Genomic DNA, 21,572 nt, shown 5'->3' on the forward strand with positions numbered 1-21,572 from the left:
GAATGTGGGAGGAAACCGGAGTGCCCGGCGGAAACCCAAGCAAGCACGGGGAGAACATGCAAACTCCGCACAGGAAGTCTGGTGGCTGGATTTTATCCCATGACTTCAGAACTGTGCCGCGGACACATTAACTAAGCATGCCGCCGTGCCGCCCTTTCATATCATTTTGTACATTATTATATTTTTATTTACTAACTGAAAAAATAATAATTGTTTTACTGAAGTAAGAAAAAATAAAGTATATTCAAAAGTATACATTAAAAAATTAAATAACAACAAAAGAAAAAGGATTTGAAGATAAAAAAAATTAATTTTTCAATCTTCATGAAGTATTTGCCTTTTTAATTAAAACTATAAACAATGAAACCTCCTCTGTGAAGCACTGGTACGAAGGGTGTTTAGTTATAATTCACTTAAACTCAAACGGAATGGCCTTGAGAATGATGAAATGATGAATTTATTTGTTTTATTTATGTCTACAAAGGCACGGTCCAACATTTCTTCTGAACATTTTTTTGATCTATCGACAGGAATTGTTTGTTAGTGGGGTTTTGTCTTTGTTTGCTCAGAAGGCCTCTCAGCAAATGTTTTTGTTGCAAAGATTCACATATATTTACCTTCCTCCACTGTTTACATTTTATCAATTCAAATCCGGAAACATAACGTGTTGAAGATTAGTTTTTTTCTGTTGATATGAAGATCACATTTTAGCACAAATAATGCAAAAATTGAGGTAGTCCCAGAGTGGTAACCTGCTACTTTGCAATTCTACTTTGAAGCTCAGTGCACTCTGCATATACTTTGTTGACTCTTTTTGAGCTTCTGTTTATGTCTGTCAGGTATGACAGTTTTGAGGACCCATCTGGAACAGTCGATAAATTTCATTATGGCACTCACTATTCGAGTGCCGCAGGAGTGATGCACTACTTGATCAGAGTTGAGCCTTTCACCTCCCTTCACATCCAACTGCAGAGTGGGCGGTAAGCTCGACCTCTCAAACTTAGCCTAAACGCATTTTCTTCCCAGTGTAATGTATATCATATTTGTTTCTGATTGTTCTCAGGTTTGACTGTGCTGACCGCCAGTTCCACTCCATTCCAGCAACCTGGATGACTCTCATGGACAATCCCAATGACGTCAAGGAGCTCATCCCTGAGTTCTTCTACTTCCCAGAATTTCTCGAAAACCACAATGGTCAGGCTTGTAATGGACCCACTGTTGTGATACACTTAAGACATTATTACTTATAATCATTTGTGCCTCACTGTTGCGCAGAGTTTGACCTTGGTCGTCGACAGATTACCAAAGAAAGAGTCAATGATGTCATTCTACCCAATTGGGCCAAGTCCCCAGAGGACTTTATCTATAAACACCGCAAAGCCCTGGTGAGTTTTTGTTTTTTCATGTGTTCTGGGTCCCATTATCCTTTCAATACATTTTGGTATACAAGTGTGACAAATTCTGTTCTAGTATCTACTCATTTTGAAAATTGTTTCTTGTGTCGCTGCTACAGGAATCTGACTATGTGTCAGCCCACCTGAACGAGTGGATCGATCTGATCTTTGGTTTCAAGCAAAGAGGTCCCGAGGCTGTTAAAGCCCTCAATGTTTTCTACTACTGCACATATGAGGGTAAATCATCCGGAGTAGTCATCACTGTTTTATTCGGGTTTTTTTTCTTCTAGAAATATATAAAAGTACATCTTATTTAGATTAATTGAAACATAAATATTAAATGCCAACTTGGCTTTCCAGGAGCTGTTGACCTTGATGCCATCACTGATGAAAAGGAGCGAAAAGCCCTGGAAGGCATGATCAACAACTTCGGGCAGACACCATGCCAGCTACTCAAGGTGCAAAAACACGCTCAGTCAGTGGATAGCCCTCTGGTCACCATGGCAAAAAAATACTGTGAGGGAATAATTGAACACCAAAGATAGTTCAATATACAATTTTTCTAAAAGCTCCTGCTAATGAGTTGCAAATGTATATTTGTTTTCCACTTCATGCAAATGCTATTTAATTAAAGGTGCAATAATTAAATGTTGTTTGATTTAATATAATACCTGTGTCAAAGTCTTGGCCCGCAGGCCAAATGTGGCCCTAAACATTATTTTATGTAGCGTCTCAGACAATGCTGAGAAACACATGAGAAAAATGAGCTGCATTCCATGACTCAATGATTTGCTGTTTAAGATATGTCCACTGGATTTCGACAGAAGCCACTAGCAAAGCACCCACTGTAGCTGTAATTGTACCATTTAACAACCAGAGAACATTGAGGAAACCCATGGGGTTGTTCTTTTTCTGAAAATAAAAGTCACAGACAAGTGAAGCAAATTAGCTCTTAGCTTGCCATGTCTCTGGGCTGATTGTCGAGTCTTGGCTTAATGTGTCCACAGTGAAAAAAAATGGACCTGGCATAATTGGACACTCAGAGTTGCTGTTGAATTCAGAAACAGTGGACGAGGACTTGGATGGGTTCGATTTGAATGATTATTAGTGGGCATCTTTTAATGTTTTATTTTCCATTATCTCTTCCGAAGTAGATGTGAAGTTGTTTGTTAAATGAGGAACATTTTTCTTTAGCTTTAGTTTCCTATCATAAAATGTTAAACCTAACAGTGAAGTTTAATCATTAAACCTTACCTTCATAAATCATATGTAATTTAATTGTGAGCCTTTGAAAAAAACAAGCCTCCAGTTGAAGCACACTTTTTATGCAATTAATTTACTAGTCTGCCCTCCGTGATAATAGTTTTTATGTCATGTGGCCCCTGGGTTAAAATGAGTTTGGCCTCCCCTGTAATGGAAGATACTACAATCAACCCTTCCGTATGTTATGTATTAATATAGCACAGTAAGTCATGGCCGATCGCAAATAAATCCCCACTATTCTTTATTTCATCTACTCAGTTTGCGTGTGTCTTTGTTTCTGTTTTGGAAAGTAGGAACCGCATCCAGTTCGCCTTTCTAAGCAGGAAGTGGAGAAGAGGAATGCTGTGCTGGACTCGTATCCTCTGATCGTGTTTGAACACCTCAGTGACCTTAAATCCTTCTTTGTAGAGGTTTGACTTTGTTGCCATCATCTTTGCAAACTATTTCACGTTGCATGTCACAATGCTGTTGCTTCTATGTGGTTGCAGGGCATCAGCGACAACATCCCACTGGTAAAAGCAATTGTTCCAAAGAATCAGTCCCACTCCTTCATTAGTCAAGGGAGTCCGGACACAATGGTGCGCATTTCAGCCTGTTGTTTCACAAATGCCCTTATCTAATTGGCCAATAATTCTTGTTAGTATTTTAGATTGTTTTACTTGATTTCAACACATGCTCAAATTTTCTCTCTGTTTTTTTTCAAGGTGACAGTGAGTCTAAATTACTTACTAGGAACCCATGGGTGGCTTCCCTACAACAAGAACATCTCAAACTACTTCACCTTCATTAAAGATCCCACCGTGTCCAATACCAAGTGAGAATAAAAAAATGCATGTAGCCAATAAGCATTTCACCAAACACATGTTGAATTGATCGCCTGCAGGACCCAGCGTTTTCTGTCAGGACCCTTCGCTCCAGGCATGGATGTGACAACAAGGTTGTTTGTGGTGTCACATGATGGAAAATTGCTCTTCAGTGGAGGCCACTGGGATAACAGCCTCAGAGTCACCTCACTTGTCAAGGGCAGGACTGTTGGACAGCATATCCGACACATGGGTATTAATGAATATAAAATAAAACAAAGTACTGTATTTTCTGCACTGTAAGGTGCACCAGATTATAAGGAACACCCCAAAAAATTAGCATTTTGTGTTATATTCTTCATGTATAAGCCGTGCTGGACTACAAGGGGCACGGATTTAAAACTACTGTAAGAGCTAGGGTTGCATACAAAATAGCAACAAACAATCAACATGTAAACCATAACGGGGCATTTGAATGCCATTTATGTTCCTCAAAGGCAGAACAGTTACTTTATGTAGTATCATTTAACAACAATTCACAAAAGGGTTCACAATTATGTACCAAATGTAACCATAAACAAAAATATTCATTTATCTCATTTACCTACAGATAATTATTGCTCAAAGTGACCACAGAAAGACTTTCCTATGAGCGTTTGGAAGTTGGCGTCTGAGCTGCCGTTTAAGTTCTGTGCCTCTCTTTTGCTTCCTTTTAGCAACAAACAATTAAAATGTTAACCTCAAGAGGACACTCAAAGACCATTGTATATTCAATGTGACAATGTGTTTCCAAATTAATTCACCGTATTTTCCAGTATACAAGGTTCACCGGAATATAAGGCATCCTCTCAAATTTTTGTCCAAGTGGGGGGTTTTAAGTGCGGCTCATAGTCCAGAAAATACGGTACCTATATCCTTGTCTTCTTTTTTTTTTTTTTTTTTTTTTTTTTTTTTTTTTTTTTTTAAGTTATTTAGTGTTTCAACTTATCTTGTGTACACTAGCAATATCTGTGTATTGATTGTTAATGCTACATCCTTTGCAACCTGGCCATCCTTTTTATTTTATTTTTTATTATATATTTTACTTGAATTATTTTATATTTTATTTTTAGTTTCATTGTTTGTTAATTCAACATCCGTTGCAGCCTGGTCATTCTGGAAAGGGGATTACCTCATTACCCTTCTCTTTTTTTTTTTTTTTTTTCTCATGCTGAGGTTTTTGAGTTTTTCCTTGCCCTCATATAGGTTTTAGATCAGGGGATTGTGTAATAATAGTCTATAGTTTGCTAAAGTCTGTGGTCTGTGCAGCGCTTTAGGACTCCTTGTGATTAAGGGCTATACAAATAAACTTGACTTGACCTATTTCCAACCTTTTATTAATGGTGCGGAACTTTTCTTTTGCTTCTTGTATCTCTTTCAGATATTGTAACCTGTCTGTCAACCGACCACTGTGGCATTCATTTGATCTCTGGCTCCAGAGATACCACCTGCATGGTGTGGCAGGTTCTTCAGCAGGTTGGAACATTCTTAGTTTTTTATTTAGGCTTTTCAAACAACAGAAGCAAGTATAACACATTCCTTGAGAACATGATCATCAGCTTTTTGATGAAATTGGTCCGATATTGCTATTCTTCCATCATAATGTTGTAGCAGGTGTGATGGAGCACAATACTGTATGTATACCACACCCATTTTATTCCTGCTGCTTCAACCTTGTTTTCTGTCTTCTTGTAGGGTGGATGTCCAGTAGGTCTTAATCCTAAACCTGTTCAAGTGTTATATGGTCATACCGATGAAGTTGCTTGTGTCTGTATCAGCACAGAGCTGGACATGGCTGTGTCAGGAGCACGGGTGAGTGAATGTTAAAACACGTGCTGTAAAAGGATAAGAAAGCACCATCTGCCGTTGACTTATTTGCTACTGCAGACAAATACATATGAAAGTTACAGTACTGCACAAGTTGGCGCGCATGCTTTGTGGAGTTTGTCAACACATAGTCAAAATTTACGTCTAAGTTTGCTCAAAATCATGTTTTTTCCCTATATCACTATATCATGACCCACATACAAGGGTTAAAGTAAATGTTAGTCTAACTGGACAAATTAATTTGGAAAGGGGTACAAGGCAAAAGTCTGGACTCTCTCCAAGTCTTTTCGCACTTTTCATTGAACCGCAAATAATTTGACAAGATCAAGGTATCTAAGGAGTAGTCATAAGAAGAGAAGATCATAAGATGGCGTTGTTTGCAGATAACATACTGATTTCTTTTCCTCAACCCGACAAAAGTTTTTTAAGATTGATAAGCTCGGAGAAATGTATAGTAAATACCCGGGTTACAAAATTATTGCCACAAAAACACACATTCTATTAAATAATTATGTTCTATCACAGGGAATAAAGGAGAGATTCTGTAATAATTGGAAGAGCGAATCATTAGAATATTTAATGTTAAAACTCATGAAAAGGTCAATTTTTTTCTATGTTTTTTGCTACTTTTTCTTTTTTGTTTTTATTTTTGTATACGTGTTTGTCTTGCTGTCGGTCACCCCTCTTGAGGGATATGACCAAGGTAGATAGACATATAGATAAAACTCACAAAAAGATCGGACGATTTATTTAATGTTAAATATACAAAATTAAGTATAAAAAATTAGAGGGATCATGAAAAATTGCCAAATATAGTATTAAATATGCGTTCAAGACTAGAGGTAGTTAAGGCTAGTGTCTTGCCAAAGCTTGTTTACTATTTCCAGTCCTTTTTAGTGTTGGTCCCCAAACACATTTCCTTGGATGGGATAAGTGGATATCAAGTTTTTTTTGGAGTGGGGGGAAAAACAGAATCAGATACAAGACTTTGCAGCTTCCAAAAGATAGAGGGGGTCTCGCTTGGCCAAGTATACAGGAATACTTTTACCCGGCACAAATTAGACCCCTGATTTATTGGTGAAAGACGGTTATATTGCAAAATCAAAAAATACAGAATTAGGTACAGCAAACACTGAGGTAGGAAATGGAATAGCATATTAAAAATATTGAAAAATATAAGTAACGAGCTGGGAGCAATAACCGATAATGCAATAGGAATCTGGACTAAGATCGTGAGGAAATACAATTTGGAAAGGGAGGCAAAACTTCTGAGGTGGTTTGCCTTCGACGACAGTTTTTTCCTTAGACATAACGATAAAGGGTTCTAACAATGGCCGTGCAAAAGTATCACAGCAATAGGTAAGATAGTTGAAAATGGCAAGCTGCAGATTTTTGTGGAAGTAAAAAAGAAATTTGGGTTACTGGGAAGTATCTATTTTCGTTACCTTCATTTGAAGGTCTACTATCACAAAGAGATAAAGCCAGGGACTGGTCATAAGGTCACCAGCTCAGTAGCCTAGATGGTAGTGTGCCCGCTTTGAGACTGGGAGGTCGCTGGTTCGCGCCTCGACCGAGACATACCTAATTGGTATAATGGCGGCGCCCTCTGGCTGCGGCTGCATCGACTCGCTACAACGGGTCAGATGTATCGACATTTCGTTCTGTGTACATTGTTACAAAGAATGACAATACAAAGGAAATTATTATTATTATTATCAATATTTTTTGAACTTATAAAGTTAAGACATTTAAAGCAATTTCTGAAATACATGAATGTTTGATGGAATGTACTGGGTATTCATCACTCTATATTAAAAGAAAATGGGAAAAGGAGATAGATTAAAAAACAACAGAAGACGAGTGGCGGAATATTTGTTTAAAAAAAACGCTTATCTACTAGCTCTCGGATTTTGAAGGAGTTCAACTGGAAGAACATGGTCAGATTTTTTTATTACCCCAAAATTATGAGCGGTTTTTCGAAGGTTCAACAACCATGCTGGAGAACACGTGGAGAGGTAGACGTTGACCACATCATATATTTTGGCTTTTTCCCATGAATACAAGATAACTGAGACAAATAATAGTCTGTTTTAAAGGAAATTATGGGATATGAGATCCCCAAAACATTCAAGGTGCTATATTTGGAGAATCTACCAAAAGAAATATTGCAGAAAAAAGATCCACCTGGTAAAATTTCTTCTGATAAAGAAACTTCGCCTGGATGCAACTGGGACGCATCATCAGTCATGTATCCTGGGTTCATTGAGTGTTTCGGGTCTCACAACATCAGACACTCTCGCCCTGGTGACCCAGTCAAGGTCGATCAGGCCTCAACTTGCATCCCAGTAGCAGCCCACGGATCTACCCTTTTGAGGCAAAGGCACCTGGTGGCTTTTTCTGCTTGCGGATTGAATGGCTTTCTTCTTGGCTGCACCTGTCACACCCAACCGTCCTAGGACTTTGCAGTAGGATTTTCCAGCAAAACCCCTGCAGCAGACCTCTATTGGCTCAAAGAAAACTTTCCAGCCCCTGCACTCCTCCACCAGCTCCTGGTACTTTGCGTGTTTCCTTTCATTGGCTTCCTCAATGCGCTCTTCCAACGGCACTGTGAGTTCCAGCATGATCAGGTGTTTTGAAGTCTCAGAGGTGGGTCGGAGCGAGGTTGCTGATATGTGCTGGGGGAACCTTAATTTTTTTCCCAAGGTCCACGTGCAACTGCCAATCAGAGGCAATGTGGAGGAGTCCTAATGTTGTCTGTGCACAAGCCCTGGGTTTCTCTCCTGCCTTGATGAAATTAACTGCCTTGCTTGGGCTTGATGGTATTTGCCCCTGTTGATTGCTAGGGCGACGCAATCAGCAACTGCTTTCAGAACCTGGTCATGGCGCCAGCGATAGCGACCATCAGCCAGGGCCTTTGGGCAGCTGCTGAGGAGGTGTTCCAAGGAGCCTCTTCCAGAGCAAAGGGGACAGGAGGGTTTCTCGCTCTTTCCCGACACATGAACGTTCACTGGGCTTGGTAGGATATTGTAAACTGCCTGCACAGGAAACCGGACACCGTGGAAGTCTGCTTGGATGATGCTTGACCAGGTCACTTTAAGCTGTAATGTGTTCTCCCACCTTGTCCATGCTCCCTGCTTCCGGAGTCCGACTGCCCTGCTCACCCGCTCTTCTTCCACACCTGCTCGGACCTCTTCCTGGAGAAGATGGTGTCTCTCTTTCCCTTGGGCTTGACTCACATTGGTCTTTGGAAAGAAGCCCACACCTGCTCTCCCCAATGCCAGACCAGTATGGCACAAACAAGATCTTGGTGTGCACTGTGAAGAAAACATTTGTAATGGAGAGGAGCACATTTAGAAGAAGAATGCAGGAGACCTAATTCATGAATAAATGGGAAAAATGGATAGACCCTAGGGAAAATAAGGATACCACTTACAAAGAATGAAGACTGGACTTTGAAGAATTACTTGAGCATGTGAGATATTCCCCAACACTGCAATGTGGTTTTGCTTTTATTTCCTTCTTCTTCTTTTCTTCCCTCTTATTTACTCCCTTGTTTGTTGTATGTTCAAGAAAGAAAGAAACCAGGATTAAAAAAAAAAAATCATGTTTTTCCCTGCAAAACAATAGTAGTTGTCTTTGTTTCCACAGTGTATATTTTGTTGTTTTTTAATCATTGCAAAATATCAAGCTTTGTAAAATGATTTATTTTCTTTTATATTGCAATCTCAATTGTTCAATACGCACATTTTTTGTGATTATTTCATTAGGATGGTGTCGTGATCATCCACACAGTGCGCAGAGGACAGTACGTGCGCTGCTTGCGACCGCCGTGCGACAGTTCTTTGCCCCTGTCCGTCCTCCACTTGGCCGTGTCCTGGGACGGTCATCTGTTGGTCCACACCTGCCTGGAGGGCAAAGCAACACTCAAAGTACATATCTTGCTTTTATGCAATTTTCTGTTCTGGATTAAATTAGTTGAGGTCATGTTTACTTGTTGCAGGATAAAAATGCCATCCACCTTTACTCTGTTAATGGAAAGCACCTCCGCAGCGAACCTCTTAAGGAGCAGATGACTGATTTATGCGTTTCTGGGGAGTTTGTTGTTACTGGCAGTGAGCAAGGCTACTTGTCCATTCGTGACCTTTACAGGTAATTCCAATCTTACATTCGAACAAATGAATATACAGTATTTGCTGGATTATTCCAGTTGATCCTTTCCATAATCGCTCATCTTGAGTGAATTTCCACGAAGTAGGAATCAAATACAGTATAATCTGTTTCCCTTATCCAGGATATTTAGCACTGTGGAATTGTAGTACAGAGACAAATAATATACGAAATCTATGTCTTTCTCACAAAAAACGCCTCATGTTTGGTGATTGATTGCTCTGGAACATTTCCATTTTCTGCCCCCATGGCAAAATTCTACTGTTGTATCCATCTATTTACAGTATAGTGCCACGAACAGGCACATCTTGTAGACACAGCAATGAAGCCCACTATTGGAGCAAAGAGGAATAAATAAGCACCGGACTTTGATGACACGAAGAAAATTAAATCAAGGAAATTTTCTTAAGTTAAACGCAGAAACCACATCTATTTGCGCAATGACGTTGCGATTCGATTGCTCGGAAACAGCTCTTGTACCGAGTTATTCCTTTGTCATTTGTAACCCATTAGTTCAGATTGCTTCAAAAATTTGAAATTTTATCCCAGCAAGACTATTCCCTGCATCTAAACGTAGTCATTGATAGCGTCGGTGTATGTAGGAATAAACATTAAGAAGGGATGCTGCGTCCCATCTATGAATCAGCACTCAGGAAACGGAAGGCAGGTCTCTAATTAGCTTGAGTGTAACATGAAGTGACGCCGTAATTTGGAGAAATTCATACCGTAAATTCCGGACTACAGAGCTCACCTGATTAAAAGTCGCATGCTCAAATCTAAGAACGAAACTCAATTTTGTCTTTGTATGAGCCGCACCTGATTTAAATCAGCAGGCCTAAACAGCGGTAAAAATCACACTCATTTCTTACATTTTAAGCCTGCCGTGCAACTAGTGCCAAATACGTTGGGAATTTGGTGTTGACGCCTTTGGCCGCAGAATGCCAACGGCACCGTGTTCCAGAGGAACTGATGTCGTTTTCAGCTGCATCATTTTTAGATCTGCTCCAAGTTATTTGCGTCACGTGTTTAAAGATCGTGTGACATTTAAGATGGCTGCTACAAAGATGAGCACATATTTACAACTGTGCTTAATGAAAATGGGCTGTGTCGTATAAAATGTGATCTTATATTTTTAGACTACAGCTCCAAGGCAACCATGCTGTAGAGAATAGTGCCAGATTGCAACACAGACATGTATTTTTTTTATTGTTGTCATTGGTAATGGACCAAATTGCATTCGCAATTATCGTTCCACGAGGGTTAACGAAGACTTCAGCAACTTGACATTTACACTGATGATTCGTAACGAGAAGTGTAGCGCTCTTGAGAGATAATTTCCAGTTCGTAATGATAATATGTTGAGTATGTTGTGCATATTCAATAAAGTACTGTCTGTGTGCAGTCTGTCACTCTGTGCGGAGCCAATGGCCATGCGGGTCCCCGTGCGCTGCGTATCTGTCAACAAGGAGCAAAGTCACATTCTGGTGGGCCTCCAGGACGGCAAGCTGATCATCGTGGGCGTGGGCAAGCCGGCCGAGGTAAAGAATTCTTTGAGGAACTACATCGCTCAGAGCCTGGAGGGTTCTCCGCTCATGGCCTCGCCATTGCTGGCGCCGTTGCGAGCTCGCTCGCCGACTCGCCTGTTGCACCAACGAGAACAATTAGCGTTTAGCCCTGCCTCTGCCAGTCACCTTCCTTAGCTGCTCTAGTCCTACTCCAACCCTAGTTACATTTTGATTGGATGTTGATTACCAAAAATGTTGTTGCATACTAATATGAAAAAATAATAATTTGCAACACTTGTCTATTTCCACAAGCCATATATTGTTGGAGATTACTAATAATGCACTGGTGTAGAATTTTAGTCGTTTTTTACTAAGCGGTACACAGACAAACATCCTCACATAATGTTGTCTATTGTGAATAGCAACATTGAAAAATTCATCCAGATCGTAAAACATTACCCATCTTTCACTTGTCATGTTTTCATTTTTTTTTTTTAAATGTATTTTCCCGGCAATAAGGCCCAACCAATACCACAAATTGGTTTGAAATTTGAACATGCGCCTTATAATATGGTGCACCTTGTGTACAAACAATTTAGAATTGTAAACTAGTGTATCATCATAAATGTGCAAATATAGATCAGTCAAAACTTAATAACAATGGTGGCAACAGGTATCGAACTCGAATGGTTATACTAAGAGTGCCAGATCCTAACCACCAAGTCACTAGGGACATAGATAACTTAAGGAAAGGCAATAGGTCTTATCTCATTATTGTTAGATTAGGCCTCTCAGAAGACTTGAGCTGACCCGCTAGGTTGCTGTGACCTTTCTTGCTTGATGTATTCCAATATTAAAGCACTCTTGCACACATCTACAGTTTCTCACATTGGCACAAAAGTTGGGGCTGAGATCCCCATCTGCCCTGTATGGGTAGGAGGCTAGGAATGTATAAGACTAGGCACTAACCTTAGATAAGATGGACTTCCTCTATGTCATGCTAAAAAAAGGGCCCACAGCTGAGTATTAAATAGTTCTGGCATCCAGCAAATAGTTATACAAGAATATGCAATTGGTGCTAAAACCAATTATGTACACTATTCTTTGTCCCGGTGGTCTTTCCACAACCACTAGAGTTGTAGGGGCACCATTTCCTGTGGTGTGTCTTTGGCAAGTACAGCCTGGTGAAGCCCCATACCTCTAGGCCAACAAATGCAAGTGATTAGAAATTGGTATAACATTTCTTTCCACTTATTCCTTGCTCAAACTAAGCATTGCAAGTGACAAACTTTGAATATGTGAGGCAATTTGTTTATATCTTTCAGCACGAGCAAATTACCTCCCACCATGACTTTCCCTTCATCCAGTTCAGAATCGTGTGCGCTTCATAGAGACATTGCGAATCAGCGATACCATACTATAGTTCAGTGGTCGGCGACCTTTTCTGTAACAGACACCGGTAGAATGTCTGACAATATTCCTGCGCCCGGCCCAATATTAACATCAACCATGTGGCAATGTGACTAAGGAATGCTGCAAAGATACTTTTTAATGTGTTGTCTGTATCCCTAGTAGTCTGGTGGATAGGATCGAGCAATCTCCGCTGTGATTCATGTTTCATTCTACAAGTAGTTGCATTCAATTTTTGCAACTGTGATCAACAATAGATTTCACTTGATCAATCAATACTGATCAAGCACAAATATCCTTTTTTCATAATTAGGGGAATTCATGCCCTTGGGGCAATTTATAGTCCGTTGCGGCTTGTATATGAAAAAAAATTACAAAAAACTATCTTTTGGGTGTGCGCCTTATAGTGCAGAGAATACGGTAAATCAACATTTAATGTTCCACTGATTGCCTTAGCATCAATCACATTTTCCAAACTAATCATGCATCAATCATCTCCCCTTTTCTCCTTGTTTCTTTTGGCTGAATACATCCCTTCCTCTTCATCCTCTTCTGTTCCGCCAACCTTCCTGGGCTACTCCCAGCTGCGTTCAGGCCACATCACGCGGAAGCTGTGGAGCTCCACCAAGAGGCTGACCAGAATCTCCTCAGGGGACGCAGACAACATCATCTAGCATGAGAGAAATTCCCTGCTGTCCCGCTCGCCCCCTGATCCATATTAGCCACCGCCTCCCATCACGCTCAACCCTGTCTTACCCTCTCATTGATTGTTCCAATGTTGTGTCACCTGCCACATCTCCATTGATTTAGTTTTGTCTTAATCTGTCGCACCATATTGAAATTTGCTGAAGTTTGTAAGCTGTCGACCGACCAAATGGCGCTGGCGCTATGGTTCAGATCCGGAATCTTGTTTCAGAATCACACACATAGTTCAAAAAATTTTCAAGTGACCTTCCTCTCTCTCCTTTTTTAGTCTGTCTAGGGTATGGAAACCAGTGAAATGTTGCTTCAAAGACCAAAACTCTGTGTCTCCTTCAAACGTTTTATTTTGCAGAAAATGCACGTAACTGTAAATCGGCATGTATTCCCGTGAAGTGCCATTTCGGATTGCAAACTGTCACTAGGTAATGGGGCCGTCATTGCAGCAGTTTTCTAGAGAGAACCCAAGCAGTCTGGTATTTGAATGTTTTTATCTCTTTTTATTTATAGTTGAAGTAGCATTTCTCCGTGATTTGTTTCCGATGCGGTTTAGGAATTCTACAAGGGCTCCACCAAATGTTAATAGCAATACTTTGTTGGGTGCTTTTGTCTTGTTTTGTTGCATCGGTTGGACTCCGTCCCCCTGTCTTCTTAAAGCTGCCCTTGCATTCTGACTGTTAGGTACCTTTTATAGATTTAACTTTATGGTATATGTATATTGTTGAGTCATGGATTACATTACACATACACACCTTTTCAGTAAATATGGCTCAGTGTTTTTCCCTTTCTAATCCGGACACTAATTGCCATAGTGTGAAGATCCTGTCAGCAACGACAGCAGTTTAGTGTTACAGAGCCAAAGTGTCCCTCTGTCACATCCATGAAGTCTTTTCATGCTATAATTTGATGTATTTTTTGTTCGTTTACTCGCATCCGACATTGAGACGGAGTGCCTTTTTACGAGGGTGGTGCACATCGTTTTGTTTCTAAGAGAAGTTAACTCTAAAATGATTGACCAGGCTGTGTTGTATCTTAGTATCATTCTCTGTCACCAAGTTGATATGTGTATATATGTGATTATTTATGAATACAATATAGATATGTTATGTACAGCATGATTTATATTATTTTTGTGATTATAAAAATGTACTTTTGCACTTTCCCAGGTACTCGTTAGAAATGATCTTAAATTGCCTCCCTAATCTGTACATATTTGCTTTGTTAACACACAAATGGAACATGATCATTAAAGTGTTATCTGGAGTTTAACAAAGAGTATACACTGTGTGGTCCTTAATATCTAAAGTCTTATGAAGAACATACACGAGTGTGAGATGCATTTAAGTTTTTATTCAGTATTAGGATGTGCTGGTTTTTGGCAGAGCTAGATGTTGTCATGGATTTTCATGTCGTGATTTGATGCGAGCAGATGGATGCTCGCTTCAGATCGCAGTCGGCGGCTGTCCACCAGCTTTCATCTGAAAGACAAATCAAGTTGTGACTTCATGAAGGTCTTTTCAACGTAATAGTTCAATGTTCATAGATGGGAAGTAATATCTGTTATCAGGCCAAGTACTAGTAACCTTTGGATAATAGTCATAAATGTTTGATGTCATACTAACCTGGTTTAAAGAATTGTTATGCAACTAGGGCAATAGTTATGATCATTGATGCGCACTGTTGTTTGATTACAGTCTCTTTAATATGGGTTTAACTGATGGGATTGAAATTATTTTAGAAAAATAACGATAGCATAAACCTGTATATTAAACTACAGTTGCACTATGATATTCAATTGATGATTAGATATGTAGACTTTTGTCAATATAGAGCTGGCACACGAATTTTACTTTGGGAAAGCAGGCTATATGATTGCTTGTGTAGATAATTTCTACTGTCTTACCTATCTTAAATATCTCCACACACACCGGCTTGTCCGTGTGAATGTTGGGCTGACCCGGCATCCAGTTACTGTATTTCATCTCTGAGCCATCCAGCCATGAAGCCTGCTGGTTCTGCAGCATTGTACATAAGAACATAGTGTCAAAATCTACCAATATATGCAAAGTAAGGTTTAGTCTATTTCAATTTTATTCTGACCGTGTCACTCCTTAACACGTACTTATATAATGCAGTGAGAAGCTCAAACCGAGTCCAATGATCAATGTTTGAACCAAGGTAAGGATAACAATGTTCGATAGATAACATATCTGACTTGGTTATCCTTGGCCTCCATTCAAAGTCACACCTCATTAATCAAAAAATAAGCTCAAAAGATACACTAAACTGAGGCCTGTTATCCAAGTACAGTGCATAAAGAAAACTTGCCTTAACCGTGGCTCCCAGCCATGTCAACTGGGGGCTGCGCTCACCGCCATTGGTAATCATGGACACTAGGTGAGTGTGAAGGTCGTGGCTTGTTACAGATGCCAGCTCTGCGTTTGGGTTATGAGATTTACAAAAATCCTGTGGACACACCATGTGTATGGATCATGTTAGCGTCTGTACACAGTTCAAAAAAAATAAAACTTGATGGGTGCACAAAACTGTCACCTGTGCTTCTTTGAAGGCCAGTGGTGTAGGGTTGAACTCATAACACTTTCCATGAATGACCTCCCCTTTACATTTCTGCGTTTGGACTGCAGGGTTGGAAGGTTCCTGTCCCTTTTTGGTTTCAATCTCATTCTCAGTTTCCTGCTCTAAACCTTTTGGTTTAGGCATGGAAGGTTCTGTTCCCTGTTTGAAACCTTGTGGGATTCTCATAAAGGGTTCAGTTCCCTGTCTGAAACCTTCTAGTATCAACATTCTAGGCTCTGTTCCCTGTCTGAAATCATCAGGAATAGGCATAAACAGGTCTGTTCCCTGTCTAAAAAGTTCTGGCATAGCCATAGAAAGTTCTGTCCCCTGTCTGAAACCATCTGGTATATACCTGGAAGGTTCTGTTCCCTGTCTGAAACCGTATGGCATCTTCAAAGAGGGTTCTGTTCCCTGTCTGAAACCATCGGGAATAGACATAAACATTTCTGTTCCTTTTCTAAAATCATCTGGGATTGAGCCCAAAAACGTCGCTTCCAGTTTGAATTCACTTATGATAGGACCTGTAGGTTCTGTTCCCTGTCTGAAGCCTTTGGGGATAATAATGTGTGGTTCAGTCCCCTGTTTAAAACCATCTGGAATTTTCAGAAAGGGTTCAGTCCCCTGTCTGAACCCATCTGGGATTGACATAGAGGGTTCTGTTCCCTGTCTGAAACCATCTGGGATCGACCTTGAAGGTTCTGTTCCCTGTCTGAAACCCTCTGGGATCGACCTGGAAGGTTCTGTTCCCTGTCTGAAACCCTCTGGGATCAACCTGGAGGGTTCTGTTCCCTGTCTGAAGCCATCTGGAATTGACATGGAGGGTTCAGTTCCCTGTCTGAAACCATCTGGAAGTTGGGAAGAGAAATGTTCATCAACTCGAACCCAACCACCTCCGTTCTTCTGCACTGGCACATCAACGGTAACTGGAAGACATTTGTCAACATTGTTTGTGTATGTCAGATGCTTGTGGGGAAATGATCTCTTTACTTTCTATGAATATTCACAATTAATGATTTACCTTCATCTGCCAGCCACTGTTTTGGCTCCACCTTTGCCAGTCCATCTTCAATGAGGTTGTTTACCCAAACTACAGATGAGCAGTCATTCAATTAAAGCCCGCGTTGACAAAGTTGTTCAAAATAAAGACCAAAGTATTGAAACATGAAACTGAATCAGCTTAAGAAATCAATTTGGGGTCTATTTGTTGTACCAATTCATACTTCATTCTCTCTAAGATAATTAAACTTTGAATTGTGAGGAAACAGTTTGGAGAAGGCCCAAATAATGGTGCCCACTTGTCATATACGTACTATGTACCTGTCCTGCTCATCTCTTTGATGGGGTCCTGCCTCAGGCGGTTGTTAAAGAAGCTCTTGAAAGTCTCAGAACCTTGCCGATTGCCATCAGGAAGATCTCCGAGGATGTTGTTCTGCTGAGTGCCGTCAGAAAGCCGGCCAGGCATCACCGGCTTGGGCAATCCTCTCAGAGGAGCAATGGGGGCAGCCTGCTGACCTGTGAAGGATTCCGGTTGAAAAGCTACTTTGGCTACATGATAGTCACTTTAAAGGGGACAGCAAAAATTCTTTCCAGGTGAAAAAAAGAATCCATTTTAGAATGATTGACGTCTGATACAGTAATAGTACTCTGCTGACATAGTAAATTATTGTACATTGTAAAGTCCTTTACACCAGTGTCAATCTAATCTAAGCACAGCCGTTCAGGAGGTTAATTGCTGCAATTACATCACTGTTTTTACGGTGAACTTCACCCTTGTCTCGTCCAGTCAACTGTGTAATTTATTTCTCTTTGGATCTGAAAAATCAACATCAATTCCTTTCTTTTTTTTATAGCTTTTGTCCTCAGAACCGAACCTCATAAGGGGGATTTCAAGCTGAGAATTGGTAGATTTGGCTGCCCAGAAAAGCATTATTGAAGGTTCAAGCACACAAATATTGATTGTGAGAAAAATACAGAGTATCGAAAACGAGGCCTGCAAGCTACAACTAGATTACAGAGAGGTAAATTTGTGCCCTTTAGGGCGGAACAGAAACCGCGTTTTCATTTAAAGTCTAATGAAGTTTAGTTACAGTTTATGTCCACTAGATGAGGATTTGATGCAAACATTGAGTCGTCATTGATGCTATTTTATATAATGTTGTAAAGTGTATGCAAGTAACTGCCGTATGATGGTAATAAAGCTAAATATTTAGGTTTTAATTTTGTAAGTTTATTCTGCTTGCTGTTGTTTTTTTAATATTGAACACCTACAAAGGAAATTGCATGGATGCAAGTTTGTTATTTTGACTATCATTCCTCACTGTTCTTTTTTTTATTTTGACTATTATGTATTGTTTACATGTGTGTCACTATCTGCCAATAACGTTACTGTTCTTTTAATTCCACACACTTTAGGGTGGATCTGCTTTTTTAAACCAAGGTGATTTAAAAAGAAAAGAAAGGGCTCAGGAGAGGGATTTTAGATCATTTAGTATCTCATCTCATTAGCTACACCGCTTATCCTCAGGGTCGCAGGGGTGCTGGAGCCCATCCCAGCAATCATCAGGCAGTAGGCAGGGGACACCCTGAACTGGTTGCCAGCCAATCGCAGGGCACACGGGGACAGACAACTCACTCATTCACACCTAGGGACAATTTGGACCGGCCAATTCACCTGAAATGCATGTTTTTGGAATGTGGGAGGAAATCCACGCAAGCATGGGGAGAACATACAAACTCCGCACAGGAAGTCTGGAGCTGGATTTGAACCCACGCAGGAGGTTCCCAAGACATGAACCGTGCCGCACATGCGCTAACCACTGCGCCGCCGTGCTGCCCATCATTTAGTATCATGAGGGTTTTTTGTTTTTTACTTTTGGAGGAAAAAACATTTTAAACGTTTTGACAAATCATAATTTGCAGTTTTTGTATGGAAGTTATCACGGAATGAAAGTGAGTTTGACATCACTGTGCTGACCAGTATTCACCATGATTCTGCCGTAATAAAATAACTTAAATAGCCAAGTACTGTTATTTGTACTCTATGTAAAACAGTGGTTCTCAAATAGTTTTTTTTAACTTCCCCAGAATAAGATGCAATTGCACCGCCAGTATACTAAGACACAGTGGCATTCTCATTGGCACAGTGTTTTATTAACATTTAGCTCACATGTAGTTCATATATCAGAGGGTATAACTATTGAGAATGAAGTGTGGACACAAAGTGGAGCAGACCCTCAAGTAACCACATGATTAAAAGATTTAACACGTCTGTGAAGACGGGCAAAGAGACTAACAAAAGTCTCCTCCTTTTAGTTTAGACGAAGTTTTAGGAAGCATACCAAGCACATTGCTGCAACCACGGAGGGGGACAAGCAAAATGCGGTGTGCTTGCAATTATGAAAATGGCGGCAGCGGACAGCACAAAGCCGAATAAACCAAGCTGTCACTTCAAGACATTACATCCCATTCACGCTGATAAGACACTTGAGGTTGTTGTTATTTCAACCAAAATGTCTCATAAGCAATGTTCCCTCTAATTTTACACAGGTCTGAGCGTTCACGCAAAGTCGGTGAGCAACGCTTGAAGCAACAGTGAGCAACAGCAATCCCAAGTGTGGCAACTAAGTCATTATCAAACATGTCCAAAACTTGACATCACGTTACATTTTGCTGAGTTTCCAGCAATGCAATTTTTTTTTTCATTTTTGAATGTATTATTGCAAAGGTTGGGCGGCCTACAAACGTCATTTGTTTTTACAACAATTATTTCACAAGATTTCCATTTCTTTTTTTTCCTCGTATCTTTTGTCGCATTATACTAACATTTTGGGGGGCTTACTTAATCGGTTGCACGATACACAACTGTATTTAAGCACATTTTTTAGTGGAAGTACAATGTTGGCAACAAGATTGACTTGGTATAATTGGAAATTATTTGAATGCAACACACACTTTTTCTTATTTTTCCCTGTTTTTTTTCCTTGTTTTTTTAATTCTTTAAAAAAAATCATTGTGTTTATTTTTTTCTAGCTTTTTTCTTTTTTTTCTCTATTTACTTTTTTTCCTTTGTTTCTTTTTCTTTTTCTTTTCTTTTTTTTCTGGCTTTTTTCTGAATTTTTCCTTCTTTTTTCTCTTCCTTTTGTTTTTTTTTGTTTGCTTTTCACTACTTTTTCATTTTGTTTTTGTTTTGTTTTTCTTTTTTGTTCTATTCCCCCTTCCTTTAAGTCATTTTGTGCATAATTTTACATAATATTTGGTCATATAGGGATGAAAGAAGCAAAAACAACCTGAAGAGCCGTTTAGGACCCGAAAAAGCCAGTTCCTTTTAGTGAGCCAAGCCGAAGAAGCCGGTTCTCGAAAAACTCTACTGACTTTATTCAACTTTGTTCTACTTCAACCTTGACTTCCAAATACCACATTTAGAACACAACGTCAGGGGAACTCTTATATTTTTACCTTCATGCACTGTAACTTTGACTTAAGAAAATAATTTAGAAGCACTGACATAAAAAACTATTACAAACACAACAACTATTAACTACTGTTGACATATTTTGGTTACATACCTGACAGTGTCAGGAGCAGCACCAGCAGCACTGACTTGGACATCCTGTAATGCACCAGAGTAAACAAAAATTACACAAAAGGACCTCCAATGAATATCAGATATTATAGGCAGTGATCTTATAAATGTGTTATTCACCTGAGGTGGCAGCAATGAAACACAAGCAGCTCCTCAGTGTGGGTTATGAAGTATAAATAGACTCCGGCCTGGGTTGTAAATGCTATCGGAGCCAATCAAGCTGTAAGGAACAGTATTGATTTGCTTATTGGTTAACCTCCATATCATGTGCACTTTGGCCTCAAAGGTTAATGCAACAGCAGCAGCAGTAACTACTCGCAATCTCTCGGTCAAATCAAAAGTTACTGGAACCAGCTTACTCTGCTTGGAATATATTATTACAAATTAAAGAAGATATACTCGGAGTTATTGCGAAGAATTGATTGCTCGAGCAGATATCAGACAGATGGGGTCGATACCGGACAGGAAGGGACAGACAGGATTGATATTGAAACAGGACAAAAATAGACGGGAACTAAAGTGAAAACCGATATTAAGCAGGACAAAATAAACGGGAACAATGCCGGACAGGAAATACCAACAGGAACCAGGACCGAGTCAGAACCCACGTCTTGCGTGGCAGAGGTTCGTTGACGGACTGACAAAGAGTGAGAGCACTGAGCTTAAATAGACGGAAAGCCAATCTGTCAACGAGCCGCACCTGACGCCACACGGGCGGGGCCAATTGGGCGCCACGGCAACCATGACACAAGATTTCTGATGAAAAAAAAAGTGTTGGGACCTGGGCTACACAATAACACCACACATATATTTACGCTCCAAATAAAGTAAACCCTTAAGTTGGCCACCATCGTGTATTTATGAAGCTTTGGCCTTTTTAAGTCTATTCTTTTGTTATTTGTTTGAAAAACAGAGCAGTCGCTGTACCCAGATAAATGACAACCATTATTTAATTTGTAACATTCAGAAGAAGTGGTGCGCTGCTACTTCCTTAACAGAGAATATAGGCAATACACAATAGTAATGGGAATTCCGGCTCCCTTTAGAGAACCGGCTCGACTCTGGATGGATGGATGGATGGATGGAGGGAGGGATGGATGGATGGTTCGATGGATGGACCGAAAGAAAAGGCGCTGGCTCGTGTCGTTTGCGAACAAAATGGCTTTATGAGCAGGCTCTTTGAAGTGGATGCCGGCTACCCAACAATTGAGACACAGTTCCCTTAGAGACCGTATTTTTGTCTTATGATTGGTCATTTTTAGCTTGTATCCCATTTGAAATCACTTAAATTTTGGCTTTTTGTGCA

The 21,572-nt window shown here is 40.0% G+C and overlaps 2 protein-coding genes across 6 annotated transcripts in view; one reads left to right on the forward strand and one right to left on the reverse strand.

Annotated features, from left to right (window-relative positions):
* Positions 1–14,385, forward strand: part of nbeal1 (neurobeachin-like 1) — a 63,291-nt gene extending 48,906 nt beyond the window's left edge. For 3 of the 5 annotated variants that reach the window (XM_088330862.1, XM_088330865.1, XM_088330864.1), the window contains 14 exons: positions 840–980; positions 1,064–1,194; positions 1,276–1,385; positions 1,514–1,631; positions 1,755–1,852; positions 2,951–3,067; positions 3,146–3,235; positions 3,362–3,471; positions 3,541–3,713; positions 4,881–4,975; positions 5,195–5,311; positions 9,094–9,255; positions 9,327–9,475; positions 10,896–11,875. In XM_088330862.1, coding sequence (XP_088186988.1) covers positions 840–980; positions 1,064–1,194; positions 1,276–1,385; positions 1,514–1,631; positions 1,755–1,852; positions 2,951–3,067; positions 3,146–3,235; positions 3,362–3,471; positions 3,541–3,713; positions 4,881–4,975; positions 5,195–5,311; positions 9,094–9,255; positions 9,327–9,475; positions 10,896–11,193 — 1,909 coding nt within the window. In that variant the 3' untranslated portion in view covers positions 11,194–11,875. Of the gene's footprint in view, positions 1–839; positions 981–1,063; positions 1,195–1,275; positions 1,386–1,513; positions 1,632–1,754; positions 1,853–2,950; positions 3,068–3,145; positions 3,236–3,361; positions 3,472–3,540; positions 3,714–4,880; positions 4,976–5,194; positions 5,312–9,093; positions 9,256–9,326; positions 9,476–10,895; positions 11,876–12,992 lie in introns of those variants that run through there. The other 2 variants (XM_088330863.1, XM_088330866.1) reach the window with 1 other exon arrangement.
* Positions 14,386–14,467: 82 nt separating this feature from the next.
* Positions 14,468–20,434, reverse strand: LOC148368951 (uncharacterized). Its single transcript, XM_088329814.1, has 8 exons — positions 20,387–20,434; positions 20,250–20,293; positions 17,002–17,196; positions 16,703–16,771; positions 15,661–16,607; positions 15,436–15,573; positions 15,011–15,122; positions 14,468–14,585 (listed from the first exon to the last, which is right to left on the reverse strand). Exons 2-8 carry the CDS (start codon positions 20,290–20,292, stop codon positions 14,512–14,514), a joined length of 1,578 nt encoding a protein of 525 aa, XP_088185940.1. The 5' UTR covers position 20,293; positions 20,387–20,434; the 3' UTR covers positions 14,468–14,511.
* Positions 20,435–21,572: the final 1,138 nt, after the last annotated feature.

This window comes from Urocampus carinirostris, chromosome 3 (assembly GCF_059441175.1).
Source record: "Urocampus carinirostris isolate Australia breed hairy pipefish chromosome 3, RoL_Ucar_1.0, whole genome shotgun sequence".
NCBI lineage: Eukaryota > Metazoa > Chordata > Actinopteri > Syngnathiformes > Syngnathidae > Urocampus > Urocampus carinirostris.